The sequence below is a fragment of the Pelophylax lessonae genome, assembly GCF_965119305.1.
Source record: "Pelophylax lessonae genome assembly, chromosome: 4".
In the NCBI taxonomy this organism is placed as follows: domain Eukaryota; kingdom Metazoa; phylum Chordata; class Amphibia; order Anura; family Ranidae; genus Pelophylax; species Pelophylax lessonae.
Genome location: NC_138771.1, coordinates 313108412 through 313126514, shown reverse-complemented (window position 1 = coordinate 313126514; position 18103 = coordinate 313108412). Strand labels below are relative to the sequence as shown.

The window sequence follows — 18103 nt, the reverse complement described above, 5'->3', positions numbered from 1 at the left end:
GAGATGGTTAGAGGCTGTGGGCATGGTACAAGGGGAGATGGTTAGAGGCTGTGGGCATGGTACAAGGGGAGATGGTTAGAGGCTGTGGGCATGGTACAAGGAGAGATGGTTAGAGGCTGTGGGCATGGTACAGGGGGAGATGGTTAGAGGCTGTGGGCATGGTACAAGGGGAGATGGTTAGAGGCTGTGGGCATGGTACAAGGAGAGATGGTTAGAGGCTGTGGGCACGGTACAAGGAGAGATGGTTAGAGGCTGTGGGCATGGTACAAGGGGAGATGGTTAGAGGCTGTGGGCATGGTACAAGGAGAGATGGTTAGAGGCTGTGGGCATGGTACAAGGAGAGATGGTTAGAGGCTGTGGGCATGGTACAGGGAGAGATGGTTAGAGGCTGTGGGCATGGTACAGGGAGAGATGGTCAGAGGCTGTGGGCATGGTACAGGGGGAGATGGTTAGAGGCTGTGGGCACGGTACAAGGAGAGATGGTTAGAGGCTGTGGGCATGGTACAAGGGGAGATGGTTAGAGGCTGTGGGCATGGTACAGGGAGAGATGGTTAGAGGCTGTGGGCATGGTACAAGGAGAGATGGTTAGAGGCTGTGGGCATGGTACAGGGAGAGATGGTTAGAGGCTGTGGGCATGGTACAGGGAGAGATGGTCAGAGGCTGTGGGCATGGTACAGGGGGAGATGGTTAGAGGCTGTGGGCACGGTACAAGGAGAGATGGTTAGAGGCTGTGGGCATGGTACAAGGGGAGATGGTTAGAGGCTGTGGGCATGGTACAAGGAGAGATGGTTAGAGGCTGTGGGCATGGTACAAGGAGAGATGGTTAGAGGCTGTGGGCATGGTACAGGGAGAGATGGTTAGAGGCTGTGGGCATGGTACAGGGAGAGATGGTCAGAGGCTGTGGGCATGGTACAGGGGGAGATGGTTAGAGGCTGTGGGCACGGTACAAGGAGAGATGGTTAGAGGCTGTGGGCATGGTACAAGGGGAGATGGTTAGAGGCTGTGGGCATGGTACAGGGAGAGATGGTTAGAGGCTGTGGGCATGGTACAGGGAGAGATGGTCAGAGGCTGTGGGCATGGTACAGGGGGAGATGGTTAGAGGCTGTGGGCACGGTACAAGGAGAGATGGTCAGAGGCTGTGGGCACGGTACAAGGAGAGATGGTTAGAGGCTGTGGGCATGGTACAAGGAGAGATGGTTAGAGGCTGTGGGCATGGTACAAGGAGAGATGGTCAGAGGCTGTGGGCATGGTACAAGGAGAGATGGTCAGAGGCTGTGGGCATGGTACAAGGAGAGATGGTCAGAGGCTGTGGGCATGGTACAAGGAGAGATGGTCAGTGGCTGTGGGCATGATACAGGGAGAGATGGTTAGAGGCTGTGGGCATGGTACAAGGGGAGATGGTTAGAGGCTGTGGGCATGGTACAAGGAGAGATGGTTAGAGGCTGTGGACATGGTACAAGGAGAGATGGTTAGAGGCTGTGGGCATGGTACAGGGAGAGATGGTCAGAGGCTGTGGGCATGGTACAGGGGGAGATGGTTAGAGGCTGTGGACATGGTACAAGGAGAGATGGTTAGAGGCTGTGGGCATGGTACAAGGAGAGATGGTTAGAGGCTGTGGGCATGGTACAGGGAGAGATGGTTAGAGGCTGTGGGCATGGTACAGGGAGAGATGGTCAGAGGCTGTGGGCATGGTACAGGGGGAGATGGTTAGAGGCTGTGGGCACGGTACAAGGAGAGATGGTTAGAGGCTGTGGGCATGGTACAAGGAGAGATGGTCAGAGGCTGTGGGCATGGTACAAGGAGAGATGGTTAGAGGCTGTGGGCATGGTACAAGGAGAGATGGTTAGAGGCTGTGGGCATGGTACAAGGAGAGATGGTTAGAGGCTGTGGGCATGGTACAAGGAGAGATGGTTAGAGGCTGTGGGCATGGTACAGGGAGAGATGGTTAGAGGCTGTGGGCATGGTACAGGGAGAGATGGTCAGAGGCTGTGGGCATGGTACAGGGGGAGATGGTTAGAGGCTGTGGGCACGGTACAAGGAGAGATGGTTAGAGGCTGTGGGCATGGTACAAGGAGAGATGGTCAGAGGCTGTGGGCATGGTACAAGGAGAGATGGTTAGAGGCTGTGGGCATGGTACAAGGAGAGATGGTTAGAGGCTGTGGGCATGGTACAAGGAGAGATGGTCAGAGGCTGTGGGCATGGTACAGGGAGAGATGGTCAGAGGCTGTGGGCATGGTACAGGGAGAGATGGTTAGAGGCTGTGGGGGGGGGGGGGGTCTTACCTGGCCTTGATGAGAGGCGAGCGCCACTGCTGGGCCACTGCAGTTTTTTTCTTTCGATTTAAAAATGGCGCCCCCCCCCCCGGCGTCATTAGGTCACTGCTGGCAGAGGAGGCGGGACAGATTACTTAGCTGAGACAGGAGGCGGGGCGGAGGCGGGACGAAGTGCTTAGCTGGGAGGAGGTGGGAGGGAGAGAAGACATCCTCGGGTCAGAGAGGAGGCGGGGCGGAGGCGGGACGAAGTGCTTAGCTGGGAGGAGGTGGGAGGGAGAGAAGACATCCTCGGGTCAGAGAGGAGGCGGGGCGGAGGCGGGACGAAGTGCTTAGCTGGGAGGAGGTGGGAGGGAGAGAAGACATCCTTGGGTCTGAGAGGAGGCGGGGCGGAGGCGGGACGAACTGCTTAGCTAGGAGGAGGCGGGACGGAGGTCGAGCATAATTGTAATAATGCAGAGCTTGCTGATTACATTTTTTCTCTACCTCCGTCCCGTCTCCTCCCAGCTAAGCAGTTTGTCCCGCCTCAGCCCCGCCTCCTCTCAGACCCGAGGATGTATTCTATCCGTGCCGCCTCCTCTCTGTCAGCTGTGTTCTAAATTTTAGAACACCTGTGTCACCGGCCCTTAACCCGACCAGCCCACCGGGAATTCTCCCGGTTCTCCCGATTGGCCAATCCGGGCCTGGCTGAACGTCATCGCTCCCAGGAATCAATGCGCCTGCACCGGCCTCGCTTGTCACTTCCGGTGCGGCGCCTCATTCCCTGCTAAACAGCTTCTGGGCATGCCCAGAAGCTGTGGAGGGATGACGCACCCGCACCGGAAGTGACGAGCGAGGCCGGTGCAGGCGCATTCTGGGAGAAGAGGACACGGAAGAGGACGCAGAAGAGGACGCGCTGGCTTCATCTGCCCACATCCGAGATGGCAGCACTGGAGAAGAAATTTTCAAGGTAAGTATTTCTTCTAAAAGGTAAGTGCAACCCGGGACAGTACAGAGGCTATCCATTGTGGAATGTACTAGCCCTTACTGTCCCGGGGGTATTTTTATTGAAAAAACATATTTGTGGCCGGAACTCGGCTTTAATTATGTAAAATAAGAACATTTCCCATTTGGCACTAGATACCTTAAAAGCCTAAGTTTAAAATGACTGCCCTATTTTAGAATATTCTCCTTTTTAAAAAAAAAAAGGTAAAGAGACTGATGGAGTTAAGAAACCCATGGACATTACATGATTGATTGATTCTGCTGATTTTGGCGAGATCGAGAGACATATGGGACGTTTATGGGTACCTTCACACCTCAGCAGGCACCTTCAGGGAAGAGATCTTGGAGGAAAAAGTCTCTTGGCTGTTTTTTCCTGATAACCAACAGCTGTTCCTCCGTCTCAGATAAGTATTGCACAAGAAGTGCCTGCTGTACATAGATAGACTCATACTCTCTCAGGATAGAGAAATGTATATCTACATTCTAGTCTGACGAAAATTAGATCTACCTCAGTCTAATCACGTGCACATGTCCAACCAACATCCAATGTCTATGGCTAACTATAAGCTTCAGATGCTGCTTTGTTCTCGCTGAATGGAAAACTTACAAAAATAAGGATACCTTTTTGCCTTCTGTTAGTAGTAGTTGGGAAGGTTAATGAGATTGCTTTCATTTAGAGATGCTTCTTTGTGCACTAATCCTGAATGCTTCCTAGTCTTCTTTAGTATACTCCTGCAAATTGTCATATTCACCCAGATAGCTGTACAGCTTTACCAAAATGCCACATGGGTACAATTTCTCTCTGTTGGTAGCTTACAGGGCACTTACAATACATTTTGTTTGTGCTTCATTCCTTAGGGGTTAATGTACTAAAGGCAAATCCACTGTGCACTTGGAAGTGCAGTCGCTTTAGATCTGAGGGGGACATGCAAGGGAAATAAAAAACAGCATCTTTGCTTGCACATGATTGGGTGATAGATATCAGCAGAGCTTCCACCCATTTCAGATCTTCCCCTCCGATCTACATCGACTGCTCTTCCAAGTGCACTTGTACAGTGGATTTCCCTTTAGTAAAGAAACCCTTTTATGTCTCTCCCTTGAAGTAGCTTTGTATTCACTACCCCATTCCCTTCAGTTGTACCATCACTGGCATGTACCAGCACCACTACCATCAAATCAACATCAGTGAACCAATCCAATGAAAGTTAGTCAAGCATCTTCATTGGAGATGGTTCCTTTAGGAAAAAAAAATCAGTAGGGGGCTGGGGGGGTAGGCTGTTAGTCCTCCCCATCCTGCTCTTCCATATATATGTTTGTAGCACCCTCCTAGTTTAGGTGCTAGGATGTAAATAGTTAGACTAGTGTAAGTTGGTGTTCTGCCTAATGGTGAGGCTAGAGGCAAATCTATATTCAGTAGTTCTGATTAAAATAATGCTGCAATTTTTTTAGTTAGGGCTGCTCCTGTGTTCTGGTGCTGTTCAGTTTGCTTGGACTCCTCCCACTTTCTAGAAACTTGTAGAGCTTTCTGGAGCATGGGCGGAAGTTAGGCAAATGGGCAGCATGAGTATGTAGCAGTCTCAGCCAATTACAGGGGAGATGCCCCTGGGCATGCTGGGATTGGCCTATATATTCAGGGAACATGTGAGCTCTGGGTCCTTCCCTTCCCAGATGGTGGAGTGCACCACCTAGGGTTAAGGCAGGCTTGCCATTCTTGCCACTTGCTGCCATGCGGCTTTAGGTGGTCAACCTGAGGTTCTGAAGCTAAAGTAAAGAAGTGGCCCTGGTGCTTCTGAGGAGCCGACTGAGGGGGAGATGTGCTTGAAAAGATCTGTTTGCAAGGGTCCAACTAAAGGGATCACTGGCCAGTGCTCTGAAGAGACTGCCATTTCTGAACTCTCCTTTTAGGAAAACGAGCAACCATGCTGATGCTTTGACATCAATTCTGTCTAAAGTCACTGACTTGAAATAAGTATAGCAATAAGGAGGTCTGGGACTTTTCAGACATTCCTTTACAGAATGCCTTTTCCAGGTTTGTAATTCAAAATGACTGAAGTCATATACAACTAGGTATATAACATTTTCAGAAGAATACAAGTATGACAGTCCTCATATTTTTCTAATGACAAGTTAAATTTAGGTATAATAGCTATTTACTCACATTTGCCCACAAACTATATGCCATGGCCACGAGATAGCACAAATATGTTTTTATTAGCAGGAGAAGAGTGTAAGGAAGAATGAAGGGAAGGTATGACATAAGTTATTTTTGTTGGGGATACTCACTTTTAGAAGCCTATACATGAAGTAAAGAGGTAATGTAAAGCAGTGTTTATCAACTCCGGTCCTCAGGGCACACTAACAGGCCAGATTTTAAGTATTACCTTGGTGAGATGCAGACTAGAATACTGCAATCACTGAGCAGCAAATTATATCACCTGTGATGTATTTCGGTTTTCTTGCAAACCTGGCCTGTTAGTGTGCCCTGAGGACCGGAGTTGAGAAACACTGATGTAAAGAACAGCCATGAAAACAGGAAAAGCAAAATAAAAAGGGGGACAGCATCTAATAAGAATATTTAGACTGTTCTGATCTATGCATTTTTCAACATTTCATCTTGCAGGATTATCATGTCCAACCTAATTAATTTGAAGAAGATCTAATGTTATTCCCGGACACCTTTGTATCTTTCTTGTTCTTCTTTAATGTAAAACATCAGATTATTTGATATTATCAGCCCCAAAAGACAATATCATGCTTGGACCCATTAACTGAAGCCACAGAAAAGGTCCTAATTCTTCCACCACCACCACCTATATCCTTTTACCAATATTTCTATGCACAAAATTTGTATACATGCACAAGATAAACAAGCTATGGATTCTGCCATTTGTTTACATTTCACCATCTCATTTTTTTTAATAAACAGGCCTAAAATCATGTATATGTGACAGTAAAGTCAGCAGATATTTCTGACACAACATACTTTATGGTAAAAGCCTGTTACCTATTTTAATTTCCCCTGGGAATTTTGTATCATAAAATGTAAAGCATTTATGTGGATTTATTTTCTTGTGTTGGGAATGCAGCATGATATTGTATGTATTTTCACAAAGCAGTATTGTTGACTCCAAACGAAAAGATTTTTAAAGCGATGCATGTACTGTGGTCACCCCACCGGTACTGTACTATACGTTTAATGAGGATAACGACAACATTTACATCCCTCCTACCCAATCAGACTACATGCGGCCCTTTGGACCTGTCTGTATGCCCCTTGGGGTCTCTGCAGACAGTATTCATTGTTTTGGTGCATAGTAGCCAAGAAAGGAAAAATATTCTTTAGATTACCTTCTAGAAATTAAACAATTCATAATTTTTTTCAGGTCTTCTTTTTTTTCTATTCTGTTTATTCCTCTTCTTTGTATGTTTTTTTTCACTTTTCCACAAGTATGGGTTCTGTAGGAAGCACACATGTGGAAGCATTGATTTGTAAAGGGGCTGTAACAACAGTGATCTCTTGCAGTCTGGTGTAATGTGTCTCCAGTCTTTGATTGTCTTCTGAAGCATGTCCCCAGCCTCCAACAACTTCTATAGCATGTTTCCAGTCTCTGACTATCTCCTATAGCATGACTGTAGTTTCTAATCATCTCCTGTTTCATGTGTGCAGTCTTTGAAAGCTTTCTGTAGCATTACACTCACCAAGGATTATGAGCTGCCCTTTGGCAATGTCAGGGGCAGCACTTGGGGCCCCTTATATCAAGTGGGTTGACCACTATTGAGCTAAAGCAGCCCAGGACCCTTTGCTTGCCTTTATCTTGTTTATGAGATACTATTCCTCCAACTGATACCAATGATGGGGCACCATTCCTCCCACTGACACAATCAATGGGACACTATATCTTCCGCTGATACAAACAATAGGGCACTATTGCACTTGCTAAAATCATTGATGGGGCATTGTTTACTCCCACTGACACCAATGATAGGGCATTGTTTATTTCAACTGATACTGAGGCATTTTCTACATCCACTGGCCACAATCAGGCCCCCTAAAGCCTAAAGGACAGTAACCTGGCCCTTTTTTTTTTTACAAAGTTTGGAGACCTCTGATATAGAGCATACCGTTTTGCACACTCTGAGGTTGACTTACTAAAACTAGACAGTGCAAAATTTGGAGCAGATATGCATATAAACCAGTTAGCACCCAGTTTTTTTTGTTAAAGCTTAATTGAACAAGCTGAAGTTAGAAGTCGATTGGCTGCCATACACAGTTTCACCAGATTTTGCGCTTTCCAGTTTTAGTAAATCAACCCATTTGAGACACTAGCCTCATTCTTGTCTGCTCTTATGACTAACACAATCTCCCTGATGTGCAAATGTAACCTATGTAACCCCACCACTTAAAGAACAGACCTTTCCACTTAGCATGTGCTAACATACTATTACGAAAAAATTTCAAGTAATTGCTGTAGCCAAATGGAAAAATAATTCCATGACTTTTAAAGAAATGCATAAGAGAACTAAAAGGCGTTTAATGTAGTTGCCTGCAGTTCTCACTCAAAAAAAAAAAAAAACCTCTTAAAAAGCACACATTTTAGCATATCGTAATATGAATAGGCTTGAACCTGTGTAGGCTTGAAAGTAAAAGTCAATGTCAAGTTTACATGACCACTTTTTATCAGAATACATATTCATATTAGGATGCTGAAAGTTCTATTGATGTGATAAAATTTCTTTGATGATGTTCCTTGCATGTTCACCTGGTACAAAGGATGGCATTGCACAGGCTAGGGAAGTTTGTATGTATATGGAATTAGAACTGATTAACAGACACAGAAATCTTCAAAAGTTAGAGAACTCAAGTTTGAGAATAACAAAATTCAGAAATAACTCTAGCAGACACTACTAATCTTGAGTTCACTTAGCAAATACACCTATTAATAATTAACACATACACCTTTTATTAATATGGAGAGCAGTTGGGGAAAATAGAAATAGAGAAGAACTTGGGAATACTGGTAATATTAGGAGTAGGACAAACTAGAGCACTCAATGTCAATCAGCAGCTAGCAAAGCAAATACAATTTTACAATGTATAAAGAAAGAGATGAAAGTCTATGCAAATAATTAATATATATATATAATCTCTACAAAGATTTTGAAAATTAACTTTTTTTTTCTACAGACTGGGTCAAGGAGACATTAGCTGTGTATGAAAGTAAGATGATTTTGCTGGTAGGAACCAATTTAGAGGTTCTTTGCATTTAGAATGAATAAAGGAAAATGATCACAGAAATGTGTATTTTGTTACCTACATATACAGTCCGTGTAAAGCCATGCTTGAATTGTAGCTTTTTGACTCACCTACCTACTACAAAGATCAAACTGGAAATAATGGTGTCACCTCTCTGGACAAGTAGGCTTACAGAGATGTATGAATCAAACGCCTGGCTGAAGAGAATTACAAAGCCTTTGGCAGGGAAACAGTTTGCACATACTGCATTTATTTCAACAGTTTATTTATCTGTTTGCCTGCAGTTGCTCTTTGATCTATGGCTTCACAATGACAACATTTCATCAAAGTTTCAGGGAAAAATAATAAGGATTCTTTCATTTAAGGTAGTCACACTATTATTAGTTGTAACATTACAATTACTGCACAGTTGTTATGCATGTACAAATTGATAGTGTTTAGGGAAATGAAAAATGCTGCATCATCTATTTCTAAAAACTCTGAAGGTAAAATATAATGTATATATATTTTATACAGTGCATGCAGTGAAAGTATTTGATATTTGATTCATAGCACTTAAATATCAGCTCAGTAAAACAGTTCTTTGGATCCCTTAACATTTCACTTCTTGCTTGCAGAATAGGCCAAAGGCAATCTTGCGTTATGATAGAAATGTATTTTTTAATTCTGGTAAGATGGGGGCCAGCAATCCAAACATGGGGTGCAGGATACATAGATATAATGGCAAGGAATGGTAAGGTCTCCAAAGGATACCTTTACCAGATCACTTGGTGATCCATACAACATAATCAAATTTGCAAAACACTTGCAGATTAAGGATTGATATGCAATCCAAGTGAATTCATCTATCCAATATATGCTGTATGAGCTTATGTATGGAATAACAAATTAAAAACATTCATATGAGGAAATTATTTTGTTTTGCATTTTCAGTTATTGCTACGCATATCTATTTCACGTTGAGTTCACTTATTACTTTGCCCTGTTGGGTTTCTGTTTATATTTTATTTATTTACTTATTTTTAATTTTTTTTCTTTTTTGATTTTCCATTTACAAAAAGGTTAATAAATATTACATATATCTTTTAATTACACCTTTACATCTAACCCTCTTAATTCCCATCTCCCCCCCCCCCCTCCGTTTTCCCATATTTTGCCCTATTAATTAATTCCTTTCTCTCTTTCCTCTACTTCTCCTCTTCCCCCCTCCCTTCTTCCCTCGATCCTGTTCCCTACATATCTCTGAATATTACCTCATTCTCTTTAATTCTCTCCATCTTTCCCATCCAATGAACATTTTTTTCTGTCTGGTCTTCTCTACTGATTCTCAGATATTCCATTTTATGAATATATTGAATTCTCATAAACCATTCCCTCATCGTAGGACATTCAGGGCCTATCCACTTTTTTAGAATTACTCCTTTTGCTGCATTTATTAGATAAGGCACTATCGTATTCTTATATTGTTTTATTGTACTTTTTATATTATGAAATAGACAAATCCATGGATCATCTACTATGTCTATGTCCGTAAATTCCTTTAAATTTGCTTTACATTCTGCCAGTAATCTTGCATCTTTGGGCACCCCCACCATATATGCGCCATAGTACCCTCCAAATTACAACCTCCCCAACACATTGAAGATTTCTCTGGCTGATATTTTTGTGCTTTAGCCGGCGTTATATACCACCTAGCTAGACATTTATAGTTCATCTCTACTGTATTTATATCTACTGCTGTGGTATGAACCGCACTCAGATCCTCTAAATGTGATCCCAACACTTTTTCCCATTTTTTGGATAAATGGCGGTATTCTCGGCTCTGTAATCTCTGTGAGTATTTAATAGATTTGTGAAAGATAATGTTTCAAATTTGTTGGGGAATTACACAGGCGTTCAATTGCAGAAAAGTATTTTTCTAATCTAATGTGTTGAGGTAATGTTGACACGAAGTATCTTAACTGAGAATACCGCCATTAATTTAATATTATTAATTCTTTCTTGTGTTTCAATTCCTGATATGAACATATCTTTCCTTTGTTTACTATATCCTTAAGCTGTGCGTTTTTTATCGATTATCCACTCTCCAAATTGTGCCCCGTTCCCAGGGGGAAAATAATTTGTCCCTGTGAGTGGAATTAAAAGTGAATTATATTCCCATTTTTTTGTTTATAAATTTAATCCCAAACCCTAAACACATTCTTAGTCAATTTGTGCGTGTCTACATCTAATGCTCTATATTGTTGTTGTATCCAGATTATTACTTAACTGTGTATTATCTATTTTTACCCATTTTTTACTACTTCTTATTTTGTCAACTCCCCCATTCATGATAATGCCACTGCATTATAGTACCTTTTTTGATTTCCCTTTACTTAGTACTGATAGTTTTTTATTGATCTTTTGTTCTGCCAAATATACTTTGTTATCAATGAATTTAGTGTTTTAAAATAAGCCTGCGAAAGTGTATTGGTAGCATCTGAAATTTATAAAGAATAATCGGCACTATCGCCATTTTTACCATGTTTATTCATCCCACCCAAGAAAGCGGTCTAGTTGTTACCTTTTTGATTTCCATTTTAACTTCGTTCAATAATGGGATATTGTTTGCCTGGTAGAGCTTCTTTGAAAACCGTGTTAAATTTATTTCAAGGTATTTTAGACTTTTTTTTCCCCCAAGAGAATGGGAATTCTTTTTGTAAAGCTATCTCTTCTTTCTTATTCATATTTATCTTTAGAATTTCAGATTTCACAGGGTCGATCTTTAAATTTGAAAATTCTCCATATCTTTTCATTTCTTTGTTAAATTTGGTAGTGTTATTCTGAGATTAGAAACAGAACAGATTGTAATCAGCATATGCCGCTACAATGTGTACTTCTTGTCCGATCATCACCCCCCCTTATCCCCGTTATTTCGTATAGTTGTCAGTAGTGGTTCCAATGACAACACAAATAGGAGAGGAGAGCGTGGACACCCTTGTCTTGTCCCATTGTGCATTTCCAATTATGTGGAAAGCATCCCGTTCACCTTAACTGATGCTGTGGGGTGGCTATATAATGTTTTAACTTTTTTGGACCATCCTTGGACCTATTCCCACAGCCTCTGTTGTATTCATCATGAATCCCCAGTCTACCCTGTCAAATGCCTTTTTGGCCTTTTCGATTGACAGGAGTAGCACTGAGGGTCCTCCACTTCTCATCTTTTACATTAGGAACAAGGTTCTAATCCCATTATCCTTACCTTCCCTCCCTGGGACAAATCCTGTTTGGTCTGCATGGATCCAATCAGGCATTCACTCCTCTAGTCTGGTATACAAGATTTTTGCACATAGCTTTGTGTCTAAATTTAACAGTGCTATTGGTCTATAACTAGAGCACAAGGTGGTATATTTCCCTTCTTTAGCTATTACTGTGATGTGGGCCTCCAATGATTCCTTTCTCATCTCCTTTCCTTACCCTAGTCAATCCATGTATGTACATAATTTTGGTGTGAGTTGTTCTTTAAATCTTCTATAGTATCGAATCATAAACCCAAATGGTCTGCTACTTCGATCTCTTCTTGTGTTATTAAATCTGCTAATAATTGCAATTTTTCAGCTGATACTCTAGGAAGGTTTGCTTCTTTAATATATTCTTGTATTATTTGTGTTCTTTTAAATTCTGCTTCCTGTGACCCCTGTTGGGTTGCTGTTTAAAGGAGACTGGTGTGTATTTTCATTAAATTACCATTTTGAGATATTAGTTTAAACTTTATGAATTTACAAACTAAGTTTTACAAGTAGATTTTTATGATTTCTACATTTTTACTTGACTGCTGTTATATTTTCATGATTACATTTAATTTACAGATGTGTACAGTAGGTTCTCCTACTAGTATACACAGTATCTCTATGCCAGTTCATGCTACAGGGAGTGCATATTTTTTTCTGCAAAGGTCTATCGACAGGGCTCTTGTACTGAGAATAAAAGAAGTGAAGAGCATTCACTGTCCAATGTTTCTTAGCAAATGCACGGCTTGCATATCGTTACGTTAGTTTGGTTGAAAAAAGACAAGAAAGTTCAACAAATAACAGGGAAAAAAAATTACTATATACACAATCATATACCCACAGTTGATCCAGAGGAAGGCAAAAAAAAAAACCTCACCAAAGCATGATCCAATTTGCTCCAGCAGGGGAAAATTGCCCTTGTAAATAATTGTATGCCAAATATATATATATATACACACAAACACATACACACTCTAAAGTGAGTGTTGAGAAATTATTAATTTACAATAGCAAGATTATTGACCTAAACACAGTCATATTATAACACAACCAACATTAAGGATAACAGTAAATCCCTATACCGAAGCTTCCAATAAAAGGACATAACCAACCACTTTTCCATGCTGCTTGTGGCATTTATGTTGTTGTGACCTTGTTTATTGGAGCTTTTCCTTGTCCGTATAAACTGAATTTCCAACAAAGATCAAGGAGTTAGGGTTTTTTATTTGTGGATTCTTGAAGAACACATTTCTAGGTTTGAGTCCATATTTGCATAATTTCTCTATCATTAGAATACAACCTTTTTTAATAAACATTAAGGGATGCAGAAAAATTGTTGTATTATCTACTGACACGTTTCTTAGAACCAGGTAATTGCTTTTGCATTACAGAGGCACTAATTATATCAAGTGAAATGTAGTGAATGACTAGGGAGTGAACAAGTGCTTTATTTGGAGATTACAATGGTTGAAGTGAAAACAATGTAAGATTTCTAAAGGAGACAAGAAATGGATGTGTGGGTAGCAGATGTTTAATGAAGTAAGCCCTTGGGTTAGGTATCTTGACACAAGGTCTTTTACTGGTTTTGGTTTGCACAGCTGTAATGCTGACCAACTACATTAGATGTTTGCCAGATGTTAGCTAATCTTCTCAACATTAATATAATTTAAAAAACAACATTTTTTTGTCGGATATGCATGTTATAATTAACCCACAGACTGTAAAGCTTGTTACAGTTTATGTCAATACAGACAATGGGCAATAATGGAGAATTTGCAGGAATGGCACAGCTAAGCCAGTGGAGCCCAGTTGTGGTCGTTCTTGTCACATACGCTTTCAATCAATTGTTCAAACCCCTGCGAAAAACACTGACAGTATTAGACAGTACATAGTACTATTACTTTTTGGGCTTTTGGTAAAAATATAAATAAAATCTATTGAAAATGTCTATAAAATGATGGCTGCTACCAATGATGGAAAAGGTATGCATGGTGCTGACCCCAGACCCTTTTTTTTTGCCATGAAAATAAATGTGATGTGATGGCCTGCATTCGATAGTAAAGTACAAAGCATCAGTCATGTGATATCAACAGACGACTGTTCCCCTTTAATTTTAACCAGCCTCCCATATACCTCTTTGAGGTCATCAAGCTGTCCTTACATTACTGTCTGCCATCTCAGTCTCGATCAGCTTAGATAACGCCGGAGATTCAATGCTAGACCAGCATTGGCAGAAGGTGACCTACACCTTGTTGCTAATGTAAGATTCTGTAATATAACTTCAACCATAGTTTGATAATTAGGCAGTGCTGCATATTACAACATAATCGCTGGGATGCTTTAGTTATGTCCCACCTAACAGATTCAAATAGAAATATCAATTTATCCCAGTACCTTCCCAGTGACTCTCACAGGAAAACTGTGAAGGGCTGGAGTAGTGCCCAGCATGTTTGACCAGCGAAGGTTCACTCTGATACGCCAACACAACATCTGGCACATCTGGTTTAGAATAGCAGTGCAAGATGTTGGATATCTCTCATTCTCCATAAAGAACAGGTGTCACCTTTTTTAACATTTTGGATTGCCAAGCAAGCACAAGGGTGTAAAGTTCTTTAGAAATTGTTATCTATCTATCTATCTATCTATCTATCTATCTATCTATCTATCTATCTATCTATCTATCTATCTATCTATCTATCTATCTATCTATCTATCTATCTATCTATCTATCTATCTATCTATCTATCTCTATCTATCTATCTATCTATCTATCTATCTATCTATCTATCTATCTATCTATCTATCTATCTATCTATCTATCTATCTATCTATCTATCTATCTAATCATATTCTATAAGTCCTTTTATTCAAATTTAATTAAACAATCACATTAGTATGAATGGTATATGGAAACCCAAATCACGGTTTTGTTCTGTTTATATTATGAACATATTGGTATGCACTTCCATTTTCACTGCATAATATTACATTTAAATTTTATACACATCAGATCCTTTTTTAGATCTACAATAGACATTGCTGGTTCCCTGAACACAAATGCACAAGCAGAGACCTAGACATATCACGTCCTTTCAGCATAGTCACACGTTTTCCCTGTGTTTTTATTCACGTACTACAATGAACTTCAGCATATGCGTACAGGCTTGCACGACCTAAACCCATTCATTCAGGGTCCTCACATCCCCTATTGCAATCATACGGGGAACGAGGCAGAACAGCATGACATTCACACTCTAGCTACTAATGTATTTTCAGACAGGCAAAAAAAAAAAAAGCAGGACCAGTAGATATGTATCTGCAACAAAACCTCATTGCTGACACCAAAATACAGACATGGGCACTTCGTCAGGTCAGACAGATACACATCTGTGTTTTCCTGCTCAGGCACCTAAACTCCCAACGAATGAATGGCAAGCTAAATTGCTCCAAAACACACACGCTGTCATTCAATCTGTGTGTTTTTTTTATTATTTAAGTGGAAGCAAGGCATAGATACCCAGTCCATAAACCTTTCAAAATGAATGCATCTAAGATGTATATCTGTCCAGAAAATAAGAATACATACATTGCCATAGTTCATGTTATGGTATTCGGCTTTCAAACAGAAGTACAATGTGCTTCACCGTAAACATGTGAGCACTGCAGAGCTATAGACAGGATCATTAATGCCCCTGAAGGTATAGTAGTGTCTAAAAAAGCATTTTAAAATCAAATTGTGTCAATAAATACAGACACCTATATCTATCTATCTATCTATCTATCTATCTATCTATCTATCTATCTATCTATCTATCTATCTATCTATCTATCTATCTATCTATCTATCTATCTATCTATCTATCTATCTATCTATCTATCTATCTATCTATCTATCTATCTATCTATCTATCTATCTATCTATCTATCTATCTATCTATCTATCTATCTATCTATCTATCTATCTATCTATCTATCTATCTATCTATCTATCTATCTATCTATCTATCTATCTATCTATCTATCTATCTATCTATCTATCTATCTATCTATCTATCTATCTATCTATCTATCTATCTATCTATCTATCTATCTATCTATCTATCTATCTATCTATCTATCTATCTATCTATCTATCTATCTATCTATCTATCTATCTTTGCTTAAAAAAGGTAAATCTTGCTAATGAAAAGCAATGAGTTTGTTCACCTGAGCATAACAACATGTGATTAAGATCCCCCATTAGCCCCACAGAAAATGATGCTCTGCAGAAAGCTATATTGTAAAACATTCACTGTGAGTTGCACTAAATCAGCCAGTAGTGCAGTTCTAGGCCCTGTTTGCAATGAGTTATTATCAGTGTTTTCTGCAAAGGCAGGATCCAGTAAATAATAAAGCAGCGAATCCTTGGCTTTCTGACCTCATCTAGAAAAGCCTGTCTCTGCCCACACGTAATACTGACACTGGAAATCACACATAGGGAGATCTTGGCATTGCCTTCCGTATAGTATATAGGCCAATCAAGCATGCACTGTATGTGATCTCTAGGAAAAAAAAAAAAAATGTTTGTAGATGAATTTCTGAACTTTACATTGCTGAGAAAGTATATTCAGGAATGGGAATTTTTTACTTAGTCGGCTATTTGCATGTCCGTAGGAAATCGTACTTCTGCTGACGGAACCGCAATAGAATGCATGCAAGCTGTTCATCCATAATAACTTGGAGCCTAATCCTCGATATTCAGTATCCATACTCATATACATTCAGACACTGCATAGTAACACTAAGAATATGTGGCTGCTTTACCCGGGCTTCTGGTGTCGGAGCTGAAGGTGGTCGTTTTGAGTGGCACTAAAGTCAAGTTCCTGTCTATAATACAATCACACTCTCTGAAGGGTTCAGTGAACATTATTCGTTGTGCAAAGGTCGAACAGAACTTAATGCAAAGTGTTAGCGGGCACATTGAAGAACGCCCATGTATAAAGACTCCTACAAGCCCTGGTGTGTAGTGGGAGAGCCCTGGGATGGCCCTAGCTAATTGCCTTCAGTAACTTTCATGCTAGCTTTTATGATAGAGCAATCATTTGCATAGATAAAAGCCTGAATACATTTCCATATCTTGTGATGCATGTCATGTGTGTAGGACATACCGCAGTACATGAGGAGTGTAAGCCCTGAATGGAACTGTCTTTCTATGCCTATGGGAGAGAGCAAAGGTGAGAAGCTAAAGCATCACACAAGAACACTACACAAAGGAGGGGTAGCTGGCATTCAGTATACAGGTATGGACCAGTGACTAGCCAAACCAACCAACTTCCCCTTGTAGGTGGTAGATAAGTTGGAGATGTCAAACTCACCAGAGGGAGGAAGCTGCAAACTGAGAAAGCCACTGACCAGTAGGAAACATGCTGCTCCCATTCTGCTGTCCAGACTGAAGTCCCCCGGCCATGAGCCCATTGCAGGGCACAAGTTGAGGTGTCACTGGCTATGAGAGAGTGAAGTCTCAACGTGATTGATTTTAGAGTATCCCTCCATTCCGCAGTACATGGCAATACCCTTCTCTTGCTGAACGATCCATATGTACACCCTTTAACTGTAGCAGCTCAGCGAGACCCTCGGCAGCACCTGACTTTCCCAAAGTGCGCCCTGGACCGGTTTCCAGATACGTCAACACATAGCCAACATCCACTTGCCAGGAGACGACAAGCACAGTTTCTTGCTCCCTCTGTTCTCCACTCTCCAGTACTGGCTTATGTGGTCTCCACAGCAATGCAGAGCAGTGAAAGGAGAATGAGCCAGTGAGCGAGCGAGGCAGAAAGGGACATGCAGACACGCGCTGGAAAAACACGGTCTGGATCGCAGCTGGTTGGATGGAGCGGAGGAAACGCAACAGCTGGTTAAAGTGGCAGCTTCTGTGATGCTGATGGGAGGAAACAGGATTGCTGCAGCCGCAGGCATCCTAACCCCAGCTGCTGTCTGTCAGGGATGTTGGGGGGGGGAGGGAGTAATATGCATTAAATGCAGGAATAGATTGAGATTTATGCAAGGGAGAGCAGCAAGAATTCCTTCACAGCAAGAAACATACAGTATTTATGCAAATGTTTAAAAATGATCATAATTCTGAAGCGTACAGCAGTCTCTATTGACTCCTGAAAAGTGAATTGGGACTCAGTGCCGGAGAACAGAAAAGCAATACATAGCCAAAATGAAATCCTTCTCTGCAATACAGTGTATGTCAGCCTTTAATGAAGGCATCCCAAGGGAGCTGCACTTTGTCCCCATGAAATGTGAAGCAGCTAGAGACCTTGCTGAATGTCTCAAGAACATGT

General features: G+C 41.2%; 1 protein-coding gene across 1 annotated transcript in view; it reads right to left on the bottom strand.

Annotated features, from left to right (window-relative positions):
• UNC5A (unc-5 netrin receptor A) overlaps window positions 1–17631 on the bottom strand; it is a 623577-nt gene extending 605946 nt beyond the window's left edge. The window contains exon 1 of the mRNA XM_082255192.1: window positions 17132–17631. Within this exon, the coding sequence (XP_082111318.1) occupies window positions 17132–17231 (100 nt within the window). The 5' untranslated portion in view covers window positions 17232–17631. The remainder of the gene's footprint in view (window positions 1–17131) is intronic.
• Window positions 17632–18103: the final 472 nt, after the last annotated feature.